The sequence below is a fragment of the Achroia grisella genome, unplaced genomic scaffold (genome assembly GCF_030625045.1).
Source record: "Achroia grisella isolate CSIRO2021 unplaced genomic scaffold, CSIRO_AGI_Agris_v1 utg28682, whole genome shotgun sequence".
Classification (NCBI taxonomy): domain Eukaryota; kingdom Metazoa; phylum Arthropoda; class Insecta; order Lepidoptera; family Pyralidae; genus Achroia; species Achroia grisella.
In genome coordinates this window covers 154,584-178,665 of record NW_026712775.1, presented here as the reverse complement: position 1 = coordinate 178,665, position 24,082 = coordinate 154,584, and the positions used below count along the sequence as shown (strand labels likewise).

Sequence of the window (24,082 nt, the reverse complement as noted above, 5' to 3'; positions counted from 1 at the left end):
ATATGTCCACTTAGGAAGATTGTATACATATACACACAAATAAATAAATAGAAAGACCCCGCTTAACGCGGAGGATACGTTCTAAGCAGTTCTAGCGCTAACCGAAACAGCCTTAAACTGGATCTTACTGTATTATCAAAGTATAGATATTTGTAACTCTTTCTTTCGTTTCTTGTACTATTTCCAAGACATCTTTCCGTTATGTACATATTTGGAAAACTAGCTCTGCGCACAATTTGGTGATTCCCCGGAAGGAGTTCTAAACCTTACTCTTATCTGTACTTCTACCTATCTTACTATCTTATCGGTCTTACTGTAATTCTCATTATTTAGAAATATAAATAGAAATAATCTTTATTCAAATAAACTCATTACAAGCACTTGAATTGTCATATTTTGATTCTACCACTCATTCGGAATGCAGCTTCATCACAAGAAGAATGAGCAAGAAACTTGTGTGTTGCTCTTTTTAATAGATGTTTTTTATATAAATAATTACAGTATAACAAGTAAGAGGCATGCGATAATCAACATAGAAATCGCTACGCACTCATTATTAGTGTATATGATATTGTCAGTGCTATGGATTTAAAGTTTTTCTATAAAAACATTATTATCGTTAACGAATTCTTCAATTTTATATAGTAAACTTTTTTGCAAAGGAACTGTTTTATTTGACATTTAAATCTTTTTTCTGGCTGATTTATAAGACTGGTATTCTATTGTAAAACCTACCTATTATTTCCCATGCTACACATACAAAGTGACGGGGCAGACTTAGTGTTAAACAAATGAACTTTTGAATTCGTCTAAAATATACCTCTGCACTTGATTCCTGGCGACATTCTCCAATTCCTGAGCGGGTGTATTAGGGTTTTCGAGCAGTTGCTTGCTGACCACCACCTCCAATTCCTCCAATGCTTGGACCAGTGGTGGTGGCAGTTTCACTTCCACCTTCGCCTCAACATCCCTGATGTTGAACAAATATTTTATGAGAATCACAATGTCAATAATAGTGATACCCAGGTAATTCACACAATGTCTAGTACCAAGGCAAGCAGAGATTGTGTGGATACTAGACAAATGATACAAATACACACTTTTTTGCAAATAATATTTATAAAAAACAACCAGACTGATGAATGCAATGTTACAGATACATTATCAATCCATTTTATTATGAAAATAAAGAAAATATCTAAAAATTAAAATGACAGTAGCTAATGTTCAGGTGGATGCGTGGTGTGACAAGAATGGATAAGATAAAAAATGAATACATTAAAGGAAGTATGAAAGTGGCGCCGGTGTCGGAGAGGTTGAGGAGTAATCGGCTATCATGGTATGGATATGTAATGCGTAGGAATGAGGATAATATTTTAAGAAAGGTGTTACATATGAATGTGGATGGTTATAAGGGCAGAGGAAGGCCGAAAAAGAGATGGATGGACTGTGTGAAAGATGATATGGTAAGAAAGGAAGTAAATAACGCGATGACTGCGAACAGGGATGAATGGAAGCGAAAAACATATTACGCCGACCACAAACAAATGTGATAAGGAAGAAGCAGATAATGATGATGAGTAGCTAGTTTATTAGCAGCTAAGATTTAATAAACGTTAAACGGAATCTATACGTACAAACATGTGTGCATACAATCACACATACATATATGTTTGACTCAAACATATTGATAACAAATGTCGAATTAAACATTTCAGTTCACCATATATCATCATCTGCTTCTACCTTATCCCATTTATTTGGGGTTCAAGTAATATATTTTTCCTTCCATTCATCCCTGTTAACAGTCATTTCTTTATTTACTCCCTCTTTCTTACCATATCATTCACACAGTCCATCCATCTCTTTTTCGGCATTCCTGTCCTTATAACGATCCACATTCATAAGTAACACATTCTTTAAAATATATTAATTCTTACTACAAAAATAATATTAATCACCTGGAACTGTCCGAGGTGACTGCATTTTCGGAGCTCGGCGCTGGTTTGGAGGTGAGTGAGTCGGATTGAGATGTCCTGGAGTCTGCGCTCTCACCTTGAGCATTATCTAAACAAATAATATTAATATTTTAATTGAAAGCAGTTCTCATTTAGCAAAAATGGTGAGGATGGCCTCGGTGGTCTAGCACAAAGCCTTACTTCCGATGGTCGGAGGTTCGATTCGCGTAAATATGGCAGTAAAATTATAGAGTATCGATGCACAAGATTGCATTACTCAGACATTAACGCGTGACCATAGACAACCATGGGTGTCGTACCGTACCTGATGTCTATTATGTAATGCAACTTTTGCCATTTACCACTTTTTACCGTTTTTCTTATTAAATAAAAAAATTGTCAAACATTAAAACAAAAAAAAAGACATGTCTTACCATCGGATGTTTGTTTTCCAGATGTGGCAGCAGAGGAATCAGTTCTACGGATCTTCTTTGCTTTCTTCTTATCAATCTTTTTATTCTTCTGTAATAACAGATAATAAATACATTATAATTAGACACACACACATAACTGTATCAATCAAAGATAGGTCGCAGGAAATACTATTTGTTATTACTATGTTATATTTATCCTAATAATATTAGTAGAGCAAGCATCGCTGTTTGCTCTCCTCATATTATTAGTATAATTATACTCTGTTATACTCTGAAATTACATATTAATAGATATAACATCTTCATCCTGCGGAATGTCAACGCATGTAGTCACATGTGTTACATCATAACGGGATGTCTGTAGTGCTGTTCATGTATATACCTAGGCGACGGTTACCACTCACCGTCAACTTGTTTGCCATTCTATTCACAGAAACAAATCTACTCTATCCATAAAAAAAAACGTAAAAAATTAAAGGATGACATTTATCACTTCGATTTCTTGTGAAAATAAGATTACCTAGATTTCTTCAATTTCACTTTCATAGTATGATGGCGGCAAAGAAACATACGGCTCATCCGTAAACAGTTACCGTAGCCTATGTACGTATGTATGTAAAAAAAATCCGTGATAGTATTCACTCACCTTTTTCCGGTGTTCAGTCTTATGCGAGTCCACTGCACCATTGACGATACCCTTCGGATCCTTTACATCCTGACTCGACTCTGATGTGCTTTCGGAAGACTCTTCTTCGCTGCTGCTTGATGAAATGCGTCTCTGCAATAATTTGTTACAATAAATGAATGACCAGGCCTGACAAGATTTTTTTTTAAATACTACAATCTTGGCAATCAAGCATATAGGCCCATCTGCTAGCAATGGCTATTGAAGCGTAGATGACTGAAACACCAGGGTTGTCATGTTCATAACTAGAAGAACCTAACCAAGGGTGAACAAGAAGGGATAGCTCAAATATGCTGATGAAATTAAGCAGAGATGTTCCATAACAAGAACTCAACTTAATTCCAAGCTTAACAGAACTATGGTACGTATCTTAGCTTTCCTTGATAGTTCAGGCTAGTTCTTGTTATGAAACACAATTGCTTAGTTTCATCAGCATATTTCAGCTAGACGGCGTTGTGTAAATTGTCCAGGGTTATTATACTTTTACATATATGTGGATGGATAATTACATATGTGTAGGTACTGTATACTGACTGGACGGTATGGAATAAAGATTATAATATAAAAAATTTGATGTTCAACAACGGCTAAAATGTTCTACGTAAATAAATGATTCTTGAATTATAATTTGACTTCATTCCTTTCTTTCGTCCATCCTTTGGAATCGAAGTCCAAACACATCGAGACAATTTACTGCGGTTTATGTGGCTTTGTCTCACCTATTACAGTTGCCAAGCAGCATAATTTACTAGGTCGTTCTATAAACAAACAGACACACTTTCGTATTTATATTAGTATGGATTAGAATATTAACTGACCTTATTCCTCCTATTGCCTGCTTCACCATCAGACAAGACGGATTGGTTCTCCGGCACAGTCTTAAATTCAAGAGAGCCACTGTTGATGTAGAAACCGCCGTAGAACGTGTCACATTCCGGTGGGATCATCTCATCGTACTGGAAATATCAGGAATATTTTGTAAATATAATGTCAAGGAAACATTACTATTTTTTTCTTTCTTTTATAGCACAGGAGTCAAACGAGCTTTTGCCATTTCTATTACAAAAACAAGTCAAGCTAAATATACATTTTTATAAACAGGATATTTATTATTTACAATTATAATAATATTTTAAATGTATAAATATGTTTTGTAACAATATATCATAAACTTATGTGGAAATATTTGTAAATCTTTGTAAATTGTAAAATGAATAAAGATATTTACTATTATTATTTATGAAATCTAACAATATTAACAACAGGTAGACCAGAATAATTATTTACATCTTATATATAAAATTCTCGTGTCACAGTTTTCGTTCTCATACTCCTCCGAAACGGCTTGACTGACTCTCATGAAATTTTGTGAGCGTATTGAGTAGGTCTGAGAATCGGCCAACATCTATTTTTCATCCCCCTAAATGTTAGGTGTAGTCCACCCCTAATTTTTTTTTTATTTTAAGGCAAAACAACGTTTGCCGGGACAGCTAGTAATAATATAATAATTACATCAATTATGTTGCTTATAATACATCATATCAATTCTTATGAACAATATAGTGTTAATAAAATTATTATTATTGTATTATAGTAGACTATATTGTGTTATACTGTGACTGTAGATAGTGTGTGTGACAGCAGACTATATTGAGATTACTGTAGACATATATTGTGTTATATGTCTATCTACAGGTGTGCCTGTTTCAGTCTTTATATGGAGTTCAATAAATTAAAAAAAAAGTTACAAAATAGGCTATCAGTTGCCTAGTGTCTATAATATAAGCTTTGTTTAATTTAGAACTAAATTGTTATCTAGTACGACTATATATGATAATAGCTGTATGCCACTGTTTATTAGTAATCCTGAACAGCATGATTTTTACTAGTCTCATTTTTATAACTTGTTATATATCTATTATTATTTACCAAGGCAGACTTTATTATAAGTCGTCTGCATATCCTCTCTTTCTATTACAGCCCCCAAGCAGCTTGCTTTTTTAGATGTTACTTCTAAAAAAGCAAGCTGCTCAGGAGCCCGCACGGGCAAACGCCTGATATACAAGATAAGTCAAAATAACTCTTCAAAGCATTTTGTCTGGTTTTCTACACCGGCAGCTTGTGGGTCTCTCTCGCCAGCGTAAACAGTTAGCGCAGGCGTGTGCATAATTCCATTATCATCATTATAAAAAACAAAGGATCTGCTTAGGTTGGTACTAGATGACGGTGCGTATATTGTCCAGTTATTACATAACCACATGCAATGCAATATAAATTAGTTATATACTTACTCCATGTGTATTGTCAATGAAGGAATCATTCTCATCATAGCCAGCACCGATATCTGCAAAATCGTCATGCTTGGATCTGCCCTTTCTACCGTATGTGCTCTTACCACCCTGTAATGGAAACAATGGTGTGCCGTGTGATATATGCAATCAGACTAGTATTGTTCAAAATCAAATTAAATAATTCTATTGTTTACTTTGTTTGTAGAGGACAGTTTTGAACCTAAGTGCTATCGTTGTCGATCTCTTATTGTATAGTTTAATCTAATTGTTACTTATGTACACAATAGTTCCAAAATGTTAACTAGATGTCGCTGTCTCAATTATGTGTAATTTCTACCTTGCGTTGGCAAGTTTTTGCATTGTTATAAGACCTTTTGTAATCGAAGAGAATATTCTTACTACGGAACATACACACTTCAATACTATTCTTGAGTTTAATTTACCTATAGGGTCTATTTTTTTTTTATTTATTGGGCTATTGTCAGATGTTTGTAGCACCTGTAGCACTGCGACCTACATAGATCTATTGTGCTCGCCCTATTTCAAAGTTCACTACCTAGACCCGTCAGGGACAAGAATTGAAGGATATTCTTAGGAGCGATGGTTTTTATCTCCTCGGGAAAGAGTGCAAACTTTCCAACGGAGATATTTCGTTTATGCATGAGTGGGCAACAACCACATAGGATGTGAAGCGGCGTTTCCTCTTCAGTTTGGCAGAATCTGCAGATTCTTGTCGTGCATAGGCCTAGTTTAGCCATATGCCTGTTTAATTTGTCCTGTGAGGGCCCTATAGGGTCTAAGATCTAGTACAGTTCAGGTCATTAGTACAGCACTAAATATATATTAATTTACTAATAAAGGCTATAACAGAATAGCAGAGAGGGTGGATTCACTGCCACCTCTAAGTTACAGACAGTTTTGTCTCCTTTATTACTTTAAAATTTTATTACAAGCAGCAATTGTATTAGTTTTTATTTGAGACAAAAAAAGATGATTATTATTAGTATTCATGTTTAGGCCATTTTGGGACATTTTTAGGCCCTTGAGCAAACCCAGTGTATTGTATTATTATTTCTTTTACATACAGTAATTTGTTACCCGAACAACAACAGCAAATTCCCATCTGTTATCCCAAATGGGACTTATTCTATAGAATCTATAGACTGAACTGCATTTATGGAAAGATCTATAGAATTGAAAAGAACTAGAAGAACCTTATCTATATTTTTTTAAAGTCAACTTGTTATCATTATTCACTTATTTTGGTGTCTATGTCTAACATCAAATGAAAATCCTGTGCATGAACAACTATTGCTGTGCATGTTTGAAATACAAATAGAAATAATCTTTATTCAAATAAACTTAATATTAACACTTTTGAATTTTATATCATCTCTCATCTCAAACAGAATAAGAATGAAACTTGCATGTTGCTCTTTTGAATAAATATTGTTCAACATTATATTTTTAACATTTTTTGAGAATACAACCTGCAAAATTGACATAGTAAATAAATAGGTACTTGACGAATAAAGTAAATAAATTTATCATATAAGTTATCCTTTAGTGAGTAATAGACTTTAGTCAGTAAATATGTTTTAACAAATTATAAAATTATTTAAAGGTATTTCCAGAATATTTTTTTGGTACCTTGTTTAAAATTTTATATCCAAATTATTAAATAGTCGAAAAGGTATAATTCCTATGATACTGAACTAAAAGGATTTTTTTTACATACTAAATTGGCACATGCAGTATATCCCAGATATATCAATAGCAAAAATGTGTAAGTTCATGTTCATTACCATTACATGCCTTAAACGGCTAAACTGATCTTAAAATTTGGCATGAAAATGGCTGGTATCATATTGATAGAAATAAACTATACCAAGAATTAATCTGGTATCATTGAAATAAGAGATTAAAACTTCTGCAGATGCATGTCCTTCTCTTAGATGTTCTAAATGTAATGGAGTTTAATGCAGTTGTCAGCAATAGATAGAATGATTCAAGAGGAAGGTTTATATGTATAATACTTACATATTTCTGTTCAAACTTCCTGGCAACCCGTTCCACATCATCATCATTGTCCGAAAATGGATCCAAACCCGATGTCTTGCCGTTTTCTACTCTTTTCTTTTTCTGAAACATTACATTACATAACTATTTTAATTGAAATTACATAAAAAATATGAAGAATTCCTAGACTGTTTATTAGTCCTATTACTAGATATCTTATTACATTAATTGTCATATAGTCCACTTCGGAGATCATTTTGATTAATTCCAGGGTCCACTCTGGAAACCAATGTCATTAATTCCACTCAAATTGAGCATGAATTAACCATTTTATAAGTGATCTGATTTAACCATTTTATATAGGATATGAGGGAATTCTTAGAGTACTTATTACTATTATTGCTAGATATCCTATCACAGTAATTGTCATCTCGTCTGCTGTCGAGACGATTGTGGTTAACTCCACTCGAATTGGGCATAAAGGGTTAGTGATCTGATTTAATAATTTATTTAGAGTATGAGGAAATTCTGAGACTATTTATTCTATATATTTTATTATATATATATTGCTAGTTATCCTATCATATTAATAGTTATGTGGTTCACTCTGGAGATCATTCTGATTAATTCTACTCGAACTGGGCATGAAGGGTTAATAATCTAATTTAATAATTGTATATCGAGGATAAGAAAATTTTAGACTATTTATTAGTACTATTGCTAACTGTCCTATCACATTACTTCTCTTTGGGCATCTTCAGAGACCATTGTTATTAATTCCACTTGAATTGGGCATGAATGGTTAGTGATCTGTCTTAATAATTTTATTTAGGATGTGAGGAAATTCTTAGACTATTTATAGAAATAGAAATAATCTTTATTCAAATAAACTCATTACATCTTTTGAATAGTCATATTTTGATTCTACCACTCATTCGGAATGCAGATTCATCACAAGAAGAACGAGCAAGAAACTTGTGTGTTGCTCTTTTTAATAGATGTTTTTTTTTATATAAATAATTACAGTATAACAAGTAAGAGGCATGCGATAATCAACATAGAATTTAAAGTTTAATTAATTTAATTAATTTAAAGTTTTTCTATAAAAACATTATTATCGTTAACGAATTCTTCAATTTTATAGTAAGCTTTTTTGCAAAGGAACTGTTTTATTTGACATTTAAATCTTTTTTCTGGCAGATTTATGACTATGGCAGATTTATGACTCTAGTATTTTATTGTAATACCTTACGCAATTGCCATAAAACGAATTACTAACTTTAGCCAAACGACATTTAGGTTAGACTATTTATTAGTCCTTTTACTAGATGATAGACATCCTATATGTCATGTGCTCCCTTCTAGAGACCATTCTGATTAATTCCACTTGAATTGGGCATGATGGGTTAGTGATCTGATTTAATCATTTTATACAGGGCATGAGGAAATTTTGAGACTATTTATTAGACCTATTGCTATATCTAGCAATAAGACTAATAAATAATCTAAGAACATTAATAGTAATGTGGTTCACTTTGGAGACCATTCTGATTAATTCCGCTCAAATGGGGCTAGACAGGTTAGTAATCTGATTTAAACTTGATTCTTTTAGTTATTTTTAAACTTTCGTGTTTAATATACATTATTTATATTATTAACCGGGTATTACCACGAACTAATATAAATAATTATTCTTTTAATTAGGGGATGAGGAATCTCTAGACAATTTTTAGTGCTATTGCTAGATATCCCATGTAACATGTGGTCCAGCCTGGAGACCAGTCTTATTAATTCCACTTGACATGATATAATAGGTTAGTGATCTGATTTAATCATGAATCACGATGGATGATAATAAAAAAAATACAGTGATGACGTCACATTCCATTAGGTGTGTTCACCGTGTTTGTCATACCAGATACCTACATACATAAAAATTAATAAACTAAATCATTCTTTTAATAAGATTAAGAGAAGAGAATAAACTGTCTAAAAGAAAAAGAAACGGAGATATTACTATAAATATAGTAATATCTGACTGGTAGCTGACTGTATGTAGTTGCATTAAAATATAAAGGTCTGTACACACAGGCGAGCGAAACAACATCAGACGGTATAATCTATCTCGCTCACTCGATCTAAAATGAATAATGCGTACTAGACGCAAGCAAAATATTGGAGAACGATAATAATAAAATAACTAAGTTATCATCATTGCATTGCTTTTTATTTATCCCATTATTAAAAAAAAAAGTTACAATATTAACAGATTTTCCTCTACGTATACCTACATAACTAACTACAAGTAATGAAAGAACAGAAGGATCCTACTACAAAATATAAACATAAAAGTAACTACTTTATTTGCTGGCTGTACGTAGCTGCATCAAAATATAAAGGTGTGTAAACACAGACGACAGGCGGGAATTGCATTGAACCAATCCCACGGCAGCGAGAGAGCAAATAAAGGCGCGCCCCCAACTAGGGTTGTGATGTGAAAAAAATATCGAACATTGTTCTATAGACAATCGATTTCCCTGATTGAATTTAATATTTCAAATAAATAATTTAATAATTGATATTACATTACAGCAGATTTTCACTTCGTTTTTATTTTCATACCATCCCTCTAAAACCAAGGCAAAATTGTGATCATTAAACAAAGGACGTCCACGCGCTAACGGGTCCTAATTAGGGTTGAAGGAAAAATCGATTATTAATAACGATACATTTATTGAACCATAAATATACAAGTAACACGCCGTCCTGACTGAACTGAACTAGCACTAAATGAATGTTACGAATTAGTTCCTTCCGAAACATATGGCGTACAGTTTCCTATAAATAAAAGTAATCATAAATCTATTTTACTCAATCCAACATAATACTATCAAAAACTACCGATTATTTAATAATCGATTTTTATAAACAATGTCACATCCCTACAGGCAGGTAGCAAAAACTTCTATTGACAACGAATCGATAGTGACATTACGAACGAGAACGAACGAGTATCCATCTACCTATAAATATATAAATCTGTATATGTATATACATATATATATATATATATAATAGTCTCATGTTTGTATGTATATACCTACATAGGATATCGAGTGACCGAATGAATGGCGTACAAGTCTACTGTTTACATATATACATATATATATATACACTAAACTAGTAGGCAGTTCTAGGCCGTTCATTCAATCACTCGATATCTCTCGCTCTAAATCTAAACATGCATATGAATAGCTGCATGCAGTTTTTATTAATGATAACAGAGTAGTACAGCCTGCGATAACAGTTTATACTGGAAGGACACCTATGGAGGAAGATAAGATGAAGTTAGATCAGTTACCCGTCGTAGCAAATTCACCAGGAAATTATCATGATGGTTTCCCATGCAGTACTATATGGCGGTCAACCTGTCATTTCTATTGATGATAATGGAATTACCAATGTCATTAATAAAAAAAAACCGCAAATAAGTAATATAGTATTGTTTAAAATTATACATAATTAACTATATATTGCTAGTACATTGCTAGGAATCATGGATGATTGGCTACGACGGAAGTGGCGAATTATTAGATAACTCAACTAAAAAAAAACTGACCAATAAACTTATTTATTTAAATTATATTATTTTTACACAACACTTGTCATATACATTTAAATTTTAAACCATTACATAGTGAATAAACTTTATTTGTTGGCGGTACATTGAGTCAAAATTATTATAAAGATACGTACACACAAGACTTTACATCTAATCGAAATCTTCCGTGAATAAAACACGCGCGTGTCAAAAATCACGTATACATAGACAGAGACACACAGAAAACTAAAAAAAAAAGTGTAAAAAATAATTTTGTGCCACAATAAACCGACATTATTAATATGGAAATACACGGACAAATAACGTCTATAAAAAAAAGAATCAGCATTGGGCACTAGGCATTTTCAGAATTAGCGTAATTATCATGCAAATAACATACCTTCACTCAAATATAGTAATACAAACTCAAGCCGAAAAGTAATTAAAAAAAAAATCATAAACTAAACATAAATTTATACATATTACTAATGTTCTATTTCAATGAAATACACAACACTGTTATCAATATGTTGTACATCATTATAATCTACAGCCCTATTCACTGCAATCATAGCAGCCTCTAAAATATACAACCGCGGCATATAAATAAAAAGGTAAAGTATGTAAATGAAAGCGAGAAACAAACAAAAAACTGTTCATACACCGCACACCAACGATAAAACACATTACATCCCGTTCACGCACACAAACAACAGTATATAATACACCATTTATATATATAGTATATACAACACATATATCTACGTAAGAGGTAACCTACAATTATTTACTCTAAATCGATATGACACGACAAGAAAAAAGCTTTCAAACCGTGTAAAGATCACACATTCATACATCCATCAACAAGCTGCATATTGCAAACGTAATTGCACCTTGGCAACAATGCAAAATCAAGTTTTCAAATAAACATAACCAAACAAGTATATACATCGGTCAATACACGGCCAACGTTTTAAATAATATCGCATAAATAAACCAATATGACGATAAATAACGTGAGAGAGCAGTACCGCGATATAGAAAACCCTATCCGAACGCTATCACTATCTTGTTATGTACGATAAACATATGTTCAACTTATATACCTAAACATGATTCCTATGACAGAAGTTACCACTTCATTTCAATTTAATTAGATTTGGTGATTAAAAATAACCTAAAAGATGTCTAGCTGACTTGCTTTTACCGGAAACGACATGCAATTGGCAGGTTAACCTAGGTCATTGAATCTCTACTTTCGCGATAATTTAATACCACGGACATTGCCTCATAGTACATATATTAAAAATTGCACTTATTATGCTAATACCATGATAAAAAACACTGTTATTAATGTAAAAACGATCTTATGGATACTAAGTTAGGTATCAAAACATTGGACTCGTTTTATGATGCCCTAGGCTGACAACGTTCTCCTATGATTGTTGCAAACATGGCGACCGCTATCTGGGCTTCTCAGACAGCTCGTGGACGCAAATTCATGTCACAAACCTAATACAAAGCTGTGTAACGTAAGCAAAAAATATACTAAAACCATATTTGCAGGGCCCTAGGAAAAGGGTCTGCGACCGGCAAACTGTTTGCATTTTTATCACAATATTTTTGCAGCGGTTTCCTTACATTATAAAGAACTGGAAAACCAGCATGGTTGCGTAAACTGCTATGATTTTCTGTTATAACTTACCTCTTCTGTAATGACTAGTTCCTTGTAATTCAGCTCCGGATATTTACTTTCATTGCTTTCAACCAAATTTATACTTAATCTCACTGTTTTATTCACATTATTCTTTCCACTATTTGAGGCACCCACTGTTATAAGAGTAGCACGTTTAGGGTCCGACATTTTCCACCAAAATCGAGTATAAAATGATTTTTTTCAAAGCATGACACGACCTGCATTTTCAAACTGTGTAGCACATTGCCACCATGTTGGAATTTATTGTTTGGGTCGTGAGCGCCACGGTTGGAATGTGAACTATCCTGCATTTGACAACCAATTAGCAAAGTCACGCAATCGTTCACATGTGTAGCGATAGATGTCGTGGCAAAAAATATTACATTTATATAGTTTATGCCGTTTATATGACCATTATTTGTCATCAATTGAAGTAAAAAATATCAATTCTTTTTATAAATAATTAGAATTTAGTAACTTGCAAGCTGGAAACAAATTATTATGTACATTGACAGTCGTAGATTGAATCGGACATTGAATACCGCCAAAAAAACATCGGCAGTGTTTTAGTTTACTATTGTGAGATGGCGCTTTTAGTAAAAATTAATTGTCATTATGATGAACTGCTTTACCGACAAATAAAAATTATCTTCATTCTTATATTTAAAATAGAAGTAATGAAAATAAACTTACTTAAAATGTATAATGAATAAATTAGTCATTATTTTTTAAACAACATTAATCTCTTTTGCAAATAAATACATGTCATAGCTTTTTACTATCGACGCCATCTGTTGTAAATGTAAATATTTACGTATTAGTTAAATAAATACATCTTTGCAGATACAATTGATGGCGCTTTTTGAATTATATATTTGCCACTAGTGTCTGGTGGTGGAATAAATTTAATTCGAGTTAACATAGACATTTTTAATCTTTAGACTACTTGAAATATACAAATTTTTCACTTTAGGATTTCCGAACAATACTATGATACCTTTACGTTAACTTTATGAATATTTACAGCAAATGTGTCAACTAAAAACTACAGTTAACTAATTATTTAAGATAAAAAAGTAGTAATTCGTATGTACGATAGTATTTTAAAAAAAGTTTTAAACTTGACGCGGTCATTATTTATACGTATAATTAGTAAAAATCACGGGATCTTACCACGTTTTATATTACACCATAATCGTGATTATGGTGGTTGAAACACTACCGAAATATCGGGAAATCAGCAAATAAATATAAAACGTGGTAAGATCCCGTGATTTTTACTAATTATACGTATATTTAAAAAAAGTATTGCCAAAAACGACTTATAATCTAAAAATACGTTTTTGATGACTAAAAATATTAAATCCATTTATAACACTTTACACCAAGTTATGGTCAGAAATGGATAATGATGATTCAATTTTTTTTATTCATAATATATTTTATAAAAATTTTAATATTTTTTGTATTTGTAATTACCTAACATGTTTATTGTATTAGATATAGGTTTTTTTACTGCATTGTCTCATACTAATATATTTTTATATTTATTTAAATTATTTAGAGAATTATAAGACTAGCCTTAAGGTGTTATGTCCGCCATATACAGCTTTATTGTCGTATTTATGCGTAAAAGTTTTAGTATATAATTAAAAAATAAAACAATTACAAAAAACAATATATATAAGGTGAGAAAATTTTAGAACAAAAGTAATGTTTTGTGTCATATTGTAAAAGCAGTATAATTAAAAAATAAAACATTTTTTTTGGTTCTCCTCGAAATTAACTATTTTAAATTAAATCCTTACTCATTACAGACCGGGATATTACTTATGAACTAAAACCATATACCTATATAATTTTTATATTACTCATACATATAAAAATGTATTAGTGTATTTAATTTATTAGTATAGTATGAAACCTTTCCTTTACTCAGAGCTTCGAATTCACAGGTCTGTAAGAGATGCAGACGCATTTTGTTTAGCATATTTATAGTAAGTTAATTTTTTTTGTTAATATATTTCTGTGTATAATAAAAAGTTATATTATTATATTTAATAACTAGCTACTCACTCCGGCATCGCACGGGTGTACATGTATTAAATATATAAACCTTCATTTTGAATCACTCTATCTACTAAAAAAACCGCTTCAAAATCTGTTGCGTAGTTTTAAAGATTTAAGCATACATAGGGACGGACAGACAGCGACAGCGACTTTGTTTTATTTATTCGCCATTACTTTAGACTTATATATTACATTACATAATAATAAGTAATCGTAACAAAAGTATGCGAGCAAAGAAACGCATTCGGTCAAAAAAGAATCATCAAAGTCGCTTATTAATTGTCGAAGATGTCGCTCTAAAAATACGGTACAGTTGTTAATCTCCTTTTTCTACGTTGGTTAAGAAAAAATTCGAAACGACAATTTCAGTGTTGCTAACCGAAAAAGCAGATCCTTATGTTATTTTTTGCGGCAGCCAACGAAATTGATCATCCCCATTCAGACTAACGCTGAAACTCAGCCAATTACAAGATCCAATTCTTTCTTAAAAGGTGATATTAAAAAAATGATCCTATCAGCAAAACTGGGTTGATAGTACTTAAGAAGGGTATTTTCGGAAAATGCTGATGACTTGGACATTATGAGGCCGCGATTCCTATTAAGATAGAGGGCATTAGTGGCGGTCGAGTTCTGTTTGTGTAGGCCAGTGGTCGAGTACAGTTACTGTCACCAGTGCACTTGCCTATTTCTTTTAACGAAAGATTCTATTGTTTTTTTTAATACTACGTTGCTGGCAAACAGGTATATAGCCCAACTGATGATAAATGGTTACCGTAGTCTATGGACACCAGTATGCTTTAACTTTTAAGTTATTTAGTACAAACATTATTATAAGTACTAAGATTGATGTATAATTGAATAAATGTCTTTAATAATATTATTATTGACGGCTTTAGGGGTCTAGAGGTTTAGCACATCGCTTTACTTCCGATGGTCGCGGGTTCGATTCCTCCCACGGTATAATTTGTAGGTATTCATGAGTACGATTGTTTGTGTCGATCTGGGTGTTTTCTACATATAATATGTATTTACCAAAAAATCTATGTATTTGTATCAGTTATCTAGTAAACATAACACAAGCTGTAGCTAGTCTCACTTGAGTCTAGATGGCGCTGTGTGAATTGTCCTGATATTATTATTTCAAAAAGTAAAATTGAATTTGCCAGATTACTGTTAAAGCGATCTCGATTCAATTCAAACGCTCCATCGAGTAGATATTATTACACGGATCCCGAGATATATGAGCTGAGTTCCAGAATATTATTCATTAAAGAAAATGAAATTTGACCTTTCCTTTCGAATGTTTAATAAGGCACTGTCTTTGTGGGGAGCACTCTACTATGTTTAAATTTATACGCACTCTTTTCTCTGTTCAACTTACTTAAAAAAGGGCTATTTCTTAGTTACACTATTGTTTTATCCTTTTTTTTGTGGTTTACAAATATTTTTAACAATTTTGATTATTCTAGTATTTCTCATGTAGTCCCATTTATGGGTGTATTTGTGTATTTTTTCCTTTCCTTATGGGTTAGAATTTTTTTCTAAGTGAATCAATGTTTATAAGAAAATCTAGTGTTTCTCATGTAGTCCCATTTATGGGTGTATTTGTGTATTTTTTCCTTTCCTTATGGATTAGATTTTTTTCTAATTGAATCAATGTTTATAATAAAATCTAGTGTTTCTCATGTGGTCCCATTTATGGGTGTATTTGTGTATTTTTTCCTTTCCTTATGGGTTAGAATTTTTTCTAAGTGAATCAATGTTTATAATTCTAAAGTTTCTTATGTAGTCCCATTTGAATTTGATCAGGCATTGACTATTGTTTTTTTATGGCATGAAGTTTTTTGTAAGTAAATCAATTTTGTTAATTCTGGTGCTTCTCATGTTCCCATATAAATTTGATCAGGGTCTGACTAATTGTTTTTGAGATAATAATTAACTAATATTATAAACGTGAAGTTTATTAGAATGGATGGATGGATATTAAAATCGTGAAAGAGTACTTATATTACTCTAAAGTTTCAACATAATCCGTTTAGTAGTTTTCCGTAAGAGAGTAACATATAATAATAATAAATCTGAGGACAATTCACACAGCGCCATCTAGTCCCAAGTTAAGCTAGCTAAAGCTTGTGTTACGGGTACTAGATAACTGATATATGTACATAGATATTTTTTTTGTAAATATATACATAGAAAACACCCAGACCGATACAAACAATCATACTCATGAATACAAATGTTTGTGCCGTGCGAGGAATCGAACCCGCGACCATCGGACGTCATGCGGTGTGCTAGACCGCTAGACCACCGAGGTCGTCAAACAACAGAAACATCAGAATAACAGATATATATATATATAACTTAAAAATATAATATGTAATATAGAGAAATATATGCCAAATAAGTGTAATGTAGACGAAATTGCGCGGGTAGTATTTAATATTACGATTGCAGTAAAAAAAAATATGTTATTGTAATGGCAAAATCAGTTTTTATCAGTCAATCAATTTTTATAGTTATATAAAATAGATCTATAAATAAAGGATAGGAATAAAGCTGGCGTTTAACCTTATGATAAGTGTTAATCATTGCCAATAACATGAACAGCATCAAATCGTTATTTTCTTCATCGAAGAGTTAGTCTTATGGATGATAATGGAATGATGCACCCGCCTGCGGTAATGGTTTACGCTGGCGCGGTACCAGTGGAGAATGATAAGATGAGTATCAGATCAGGTCGGTCAGCCCATGGTGGTGATTTCACTCTGAAATGACTGGACCGATTTTGACGGGACTTTTTTGGCAGGTAACTGATGTAATAAGGAGTAACTTAGGCTACTTTTATTTTAGAAAAATAAAGTTAAATTCCACGCGGACGAAATCGCGAGGAGAGCTAGTGTATAATACATGAAAACCGGGGCGGATAGCTAGTTTTTAAATAAAGACTTTCCATAAAGAATCATAAAAAGATATCTTTTTTTATTCCTCGCAACTGCGTATAACCCCTTAACAGTATCGTGGCATATGCAATCATACCAGTAGTCGGTCAATTAGGTACAGGCTTCATTAATATTCACAGCCACCACGCTGTATTGGGTCAACGACACGGGACAAGGGGACGGGGTTCAGGCAATTAGGTTTTATTTATTTATTCTTTATTTTTCATTCAAATTTGTACAAATGGCGAGCTTAATGCCGAATGGTTAATCTTTATGTACAAACAGACAGCGTTGTATAAAGCCGTAAATATTTTATAAAATATCACGACTATTATCTGAGATGGAATAGTCAGATACAATATGGTGAATGCAAGTCATCATGCCTCAATTCGCTAGGTATATTTGAATAAGAGGACGGGGAAGCGGATTGTTTAATGGGGATCGAAATTACGACGGCCTGAGCAAAGGTTCGAACCCCTAGCGGTGCTCTTACACTAAAGTCGAATCCGTCAGGCGGGAGTTGGCCTTCAGCCGCTAGGTCCTTCCGTGAGTTTGGAGTCCGATGAAGCTGTAAAGGCCAGCTGCGGCCAACAGCATAAAAAAGCGATCCCCCCACTATGACCTAAGAGGTATACTATCAGGATATATAATATGTTGTAATATTTAGTTGCATGAAACAAAAATGTTCTTCATGATAGCTTTTTTTTATTACCGTGATCTGATATTTGTTCATGGTATTCCTCGGTACGCAAAGATAGTATGCTACGAGAAATACTTTTGTATTCTACTAGAACGGCAGTATATTAAATATATTATACTAACAGTATTATATTATAACAGAATATTTAAGTGATAAGCTTTAGATTAAATGTAATATATGAATATCAACGTGGCGTAGGATGCCCCGCAGCTAGGTGAAGTGACTGGTATATACATAAGGTTGTGAGTAATATCTGGAAGAGAATGGCTGAAGATCGTACACAGTGACGTGCCTTGGGAGAGGCCAAAGTCCAGCAGTGGACTGCAGTAATGATAAATGTCATAATATGTTAGGTATACGCAGTGCACAGAACAATTTAAGTTCTGTGTTCTGTAGGTTATGAAAGCATAATATAAATTACCTTATATATAAAATTCACGTGTCATACTCCTCCGAAACGGCTAGAACAATTTTTTTGATGTTTTATATAGATATTCAGTAGGTCTGAAAATCGGCCAACATTTTTCACACCAAATTGGACAAACCTTATCACTTAGGATAAGGTTTGTCCACCCTTAACAATTTTTCAGGCGGGAGGTGGTCTTCAGCCGCTCCATAAGTCCTTCCGCGGGTTGGTGCCATCTGCACTCGTCCCCTATAGTCCGGTGAAGCTGTAAAGGCCTGCTGTGGCCAACAGCATTAAAGTAGTCTGAAAAAAATTTGCTGTTAAAAACGTCTTTGAGTCGACTGGAGATGAAAGTGCATGTAAACTAGTTGGTGCTGATAATTAATATTATCGTGGTAAATACATAATGTGTATAATCCTCTCTTCTTCTCTTTCAGCATCTATTAGATCACGGCCGGACGTATGCCTCTTGCATAATTTTCCACTTTACTCGATCTGTGGCGCATCATGTCCACGTCGGTCGGTATGTGCTTAAAAGGAAATAACAAAAGTTAGTCGACATCACAGGAGACCGAAGAGCTGGCAGCTACCTCGCTCAAAGAATTAGCACAGCTATTCAAAGGCGGAACGCTGCCAGCATCTTCGGAACCTTGTTTATAGTGACTCCTTTTAATAATATATTTCAGTTTTTTAGTTTTAGGTTAAAAAATGTTTTACTACTATAATAGGTATCAATATATGCCAAATCCTAACCAATTTCTTACCTCCGTGTACCGTCGATAGCATATTTGCATTGGATATTTTCCAGTTCAATCTAGCTGGATCGAGATGGGTGCGATTCGATAACTTCTATATACAAGTACACTATCCTATATCGTATTACAAAGGGAATATGTGAGATATTTATTTATTTATTCAATTAACACAATATAAATTTGCAGCTAATTGCCTACACGTTTCTATTTTAAAACTATTAAACTTAACAATATAATAATAATATAGTAATTTCAGGACAATTCACACAGCGCCATCTAGACCCAAGTTAAGCTAGCTAAAGCTTGTGTTATGGGTACTAGATAACTGATACATAAACATAGATATTTTTTTTTGTAAATAATTATTTCCAAAACAAGTCAATAGAAATAGAAATAATCTTTATTCAAATAAACTTAATATAAGCACTTTTGAATAGTCAAGTTTTTTTATTCTACCGCTTATTCGGAATGCAGATTCATCACAAGAAGAATAAGCAAAAAACTTGTATGTTGCTCTTTTAAATAAATATTGATTTACTTATATTTAAATAACAACGAGGATTAGGCATGCGACAATCAACATAGAAACCGCTACGCACTTAATCTCTGTTCACTGAATATATTCAAGAGTAGATTAAAAGAGCATCTTCTGTCCTCATAAACTTATTATGTCTATGTATGTATTTTGTATGTGATTATTATTATGTAGAATAGAATAGAATAGAAAATCATTTATTCAAATAAACTTAATTTAAGCACTTTTGAATAGTCATAACAATTTGTTTTTTATCTACCACTCGTTCGGAAAGCTGTCTCATCACAAGAAGAACTAGCAAGAAACTTGTGTGTATATGTATATGTATTATTATATACAGATATGTATGTATTTTGATTTTAATTATATGAGTTACTTTGTATATATGTCAACATATTTATTACTTCTTAATAGAAACAGATATACTGTTTCCTTCTATTGTTGCACGCACAATGCTCGTTTCCTTATAAAAACAATATGATGATTTTATTGTGGGCAATATTGCAGGTTAATGCCGTAATGACTCAGGGTTTGCTGGAAAAGAACTCTTACAGAGTTAAGCTCGCCTGTTGTACATCTTTATTTAGTATAAATTATATGTTTGTATTTTTTTTTGTGTACAATAAAGAATAAATAAATAAATAAAATAATAAGGATAAAACACAAATTATACCTACTAGTAAATAAGTTGTCACTATAATATTGTTTTTTTCATACAACATTCTCATTAATAACAGCATTATATCGGGAAAATTGAACGATATTTCTTGTGCGGACTGCCATGGGCAGTTTCCGAGTTATTTGCGCGGTTAATGTCTTAGAAGCGATGAGCTTTTTTTATTGTGACTCTATATTGCAGTGCCGTAATGATTGGTGATCATTCTTAGTTTGTTTTTAAGTATCAAACATTGTTTTTATAAGACGGGAATGGCAAAATAACGTACGGTTTCAAGTGACACTGTCGACTGGACTGTAATATTCTCTTTCTTATGATGATCTGATTTCTTATGATTCCTTTTATTGACTCTTTACAGTATAACTTAAAATATATAACATCAGAATAACATATCCTTAATTCTTAATCATTACATAGTATAAAATAGAGTCGACAGTTGCATAGTATTAAATGGCTGGACCGATTTTGACGGGACTTCTATTGGCAGGTAATTGATGTAATAACGAGTAACTTATGCTACTTTTATTTTAGAAAAATAAAGTTAAATTCCACGCGGACGAAGTCGCGGGTACAGCTTGTACATCATATATATCTTACTATATTATCGTTATAATTACTGGTAAACTTATAACCGATTACAATTCCTTGCCGTTCATAGAATGACAATATATGATATTAATATGGAAAGTTCAGCCTACAGAAGTTTTCCAATCAACGGGATCTTTTGTGCGGAACCACAATTAATGACGACACGCACTAACTTTGCAGCATAAGGCAAACAGCGGCTAGAATCATAGTATTAATGAATGTTTGGGAAATTTATACTACAACCATTTAATTGAATTGTGCGTATTAGAACAGAATAGAAACTACTTTATTCAAACTAATTTAATTGAAATACTTTTAAGTGTCTTAGTTATCTTAATTTTATTCTACTGATCATTCGGAAAGAACATAATATAATATAATTTTATTAACTCGTATTACATAACAATGACATAAGAAATATAAGGAAAAATTCGGTTCTTAGTTGTACAATTAGGTTATGTAAATACTAGTAATAAACATATTTGTGGACTGAAAAGAGTAAGGTAATATCTATCTCCTTATTCATGAAATGTAATGTCTTACAACACTTAAAGACCTAGGAAAAATTTACACATTAAAAAACAGAGTAAATCTGGATGACAACTCAGCGTGATGCTGGAAACATAGTTTTCAGCGCAAATTTTCAGTTGGGTCAGGCTGAGTTTCAGCACGGACACACATAAATTACAATTAAAATATATATATACATAAATTTATAAAACAGATTTAATACAAATAAAAAAAAATCTACGACAAAAAATTGTATATAATTGTAAATAAAAAAGAAAATTATAATAATCGCAAAACATTATACACGTGCCTTAAAAACTAAAGCTGTATCATTACTATAATAATGAGCAAGAAACTTGCGTGTTGCTCTTTTAAATAATCGTTGTAACTTTACATTTTTATGTTTAAATGTGTGAATACAAATTACCAACTAGCACTAATTTATTAGGGTCAAATATTATTATTAAATTATATTATATATATTATATTAAAAACACAATAAGATTAAATCAGTTGTAATGATTAGAGCAGACCAGTCCCTACAAGCAGCACTCGATCAAATAAAGAAAGAAAGTAATCATTACATAATATAAAACAGAGTCGCTGTCACTATCTGTCTCTATGTATGCTTAAATCTTTAAAACTACGCAACGGATTTTGAAGCGGATTTTTTAATAGATAGACTGATTCAAGAGGAATGTTCATATATATAATACATGTATACTTGTGCGAAGCCGGGGCAATTAGCTAGTTAATTATAAAAGTGTTTCAAATTCGTTATTTGTGAAGTACAGACTACAAAGGTTCTAGAATAAGTAATAAGTTTCTCTGTCTTCTGCAATTACTAATACAAATATGATTGAGGAAAAAAAAATTGTTTAGATTAATACCAGCTGCTGAGTTTCACGACCGTACCACCCGCCAGAAACTAAAATACCGTCCTGATCATCTGGATGAATGGCGGTCCTCCACAGTGCGGTTTTCTAGAAACTTTTTACGTACAACCACATTGTGGATCACATTCCAGTAGTTTTATTTTAATTTTACGAATTCATCTTGACGATAAATTTCTTTACTTTCTTTAAAACCAGTATGACTATTAAAAATTGCTGTATTATTTGTATAAAGAATTTTCTATTTCTAGTACATTCTAAAAGATGTTTTTTTTTATTGATTATAATGGAATGGTGCACCTGCCTGTTCTAACGGTTTACGTTGGTGGGGCACCATTGGAGGATGATAAGATAAGTATGAGGTCAGGTCAGTTAGCCCATCGTGACAAATTCATCAAGAATTTATCACGATGATTTCCAGGGGGAACCGCGTGGAGGTCAACCTGACAAGGTACATTGCTAGCCATATGATCATAAGTCCACATTACTAACAATCCCCTTTCTTCCTCTAAAAGAGGTTATGTTCAGATTTACATACAACAACAATAAATAAGCTACAGCCGAATTTGTAAAGTCCACGTTCATCCAATAAGTTAGTGTGACAAAGTCGTAATGGGGAGGAGAAATAAAAGTGACGTACAACTTTGTCGAGTTATTGAATCATCCCGACGCGGGATGGGATATAACGGAAACAAGTTTGATTGGAGGAAGAGGCTGTGTGCTTAATAATATATATCTTGATAAGGATTAATAAGGATATCATATCTTCTACTAAACTGTAATGAAGACAGTGACAAAAGTAATATTGAATCATTTTCTCGATACAATGAAATAAGTACATTTTGACGACCTCGGTGGTCTAGCGGCGCTTTATTTCGATCGGGGGTTCGATTCGCACGTTGCAATAATTTGTATTCTTTGTATCGGTCTGAGTATTTTCTATGCATATTATGTATGTACTAGCTTTTGCCCGCGGCTTCGCTCGCGTTAATTTATCCCCTTAGGGGTGAAATTTATCAAAATCCTTTCTTAGGGGATGCCTACGTCATAGTAGCTTTATGCATGCAAAGTCTCAGCCTGATCGGTTTAAAATTGACAAAGTTTCATACAAACTTTCATCCCCTATTTTATCCCCTTGGGGGTAGAATTAATCAAAATCCTTTATTAGCGGATGCCTACGTCATAACATCTACCTGCGTGTCAAATTTCAGCCCAATCCGTCCAGTGGTTTGGGCTGTGCTTTGATAGATCACTTCTCAGTAAGTCACCTTTGAGTTATATATATCTAGATTTCTAAACAAAAAATATCTGCGTATTTATATC

General features: G+C 32.6%; 1 protein-coding gene across 1 annotated transcript; it reads right to left on the bottom strand.

The window, feature by feature from the left end:
- Positions 1–820: 820 nt before the first annotated feature.
- Positions 821–12,924, bottom strand: LOC131843195 (yemanuclein; the record flags this gene model as incomplete). The annotated part of the gene is made up of 8 exons (XM_059191810.1): positions 12,694–12,924; positions 7,409–7,510; positions 5,369–5,476; positions 3,896–4,033; positions 3,039–3,170; positions 2,393–2,480; positions 1,962–2,067; positions 821–970 (listed from the first exon to the last, which is right to left on the bottom strand). Coding segments are annotated over exons 1-8 (983 nt in total), but the record flags the coding sequence as incomplete, so codon positions are not given.
- Between the last annotated feature and the right edge of the window lie 11,158 nt (positions 12,925–24,082).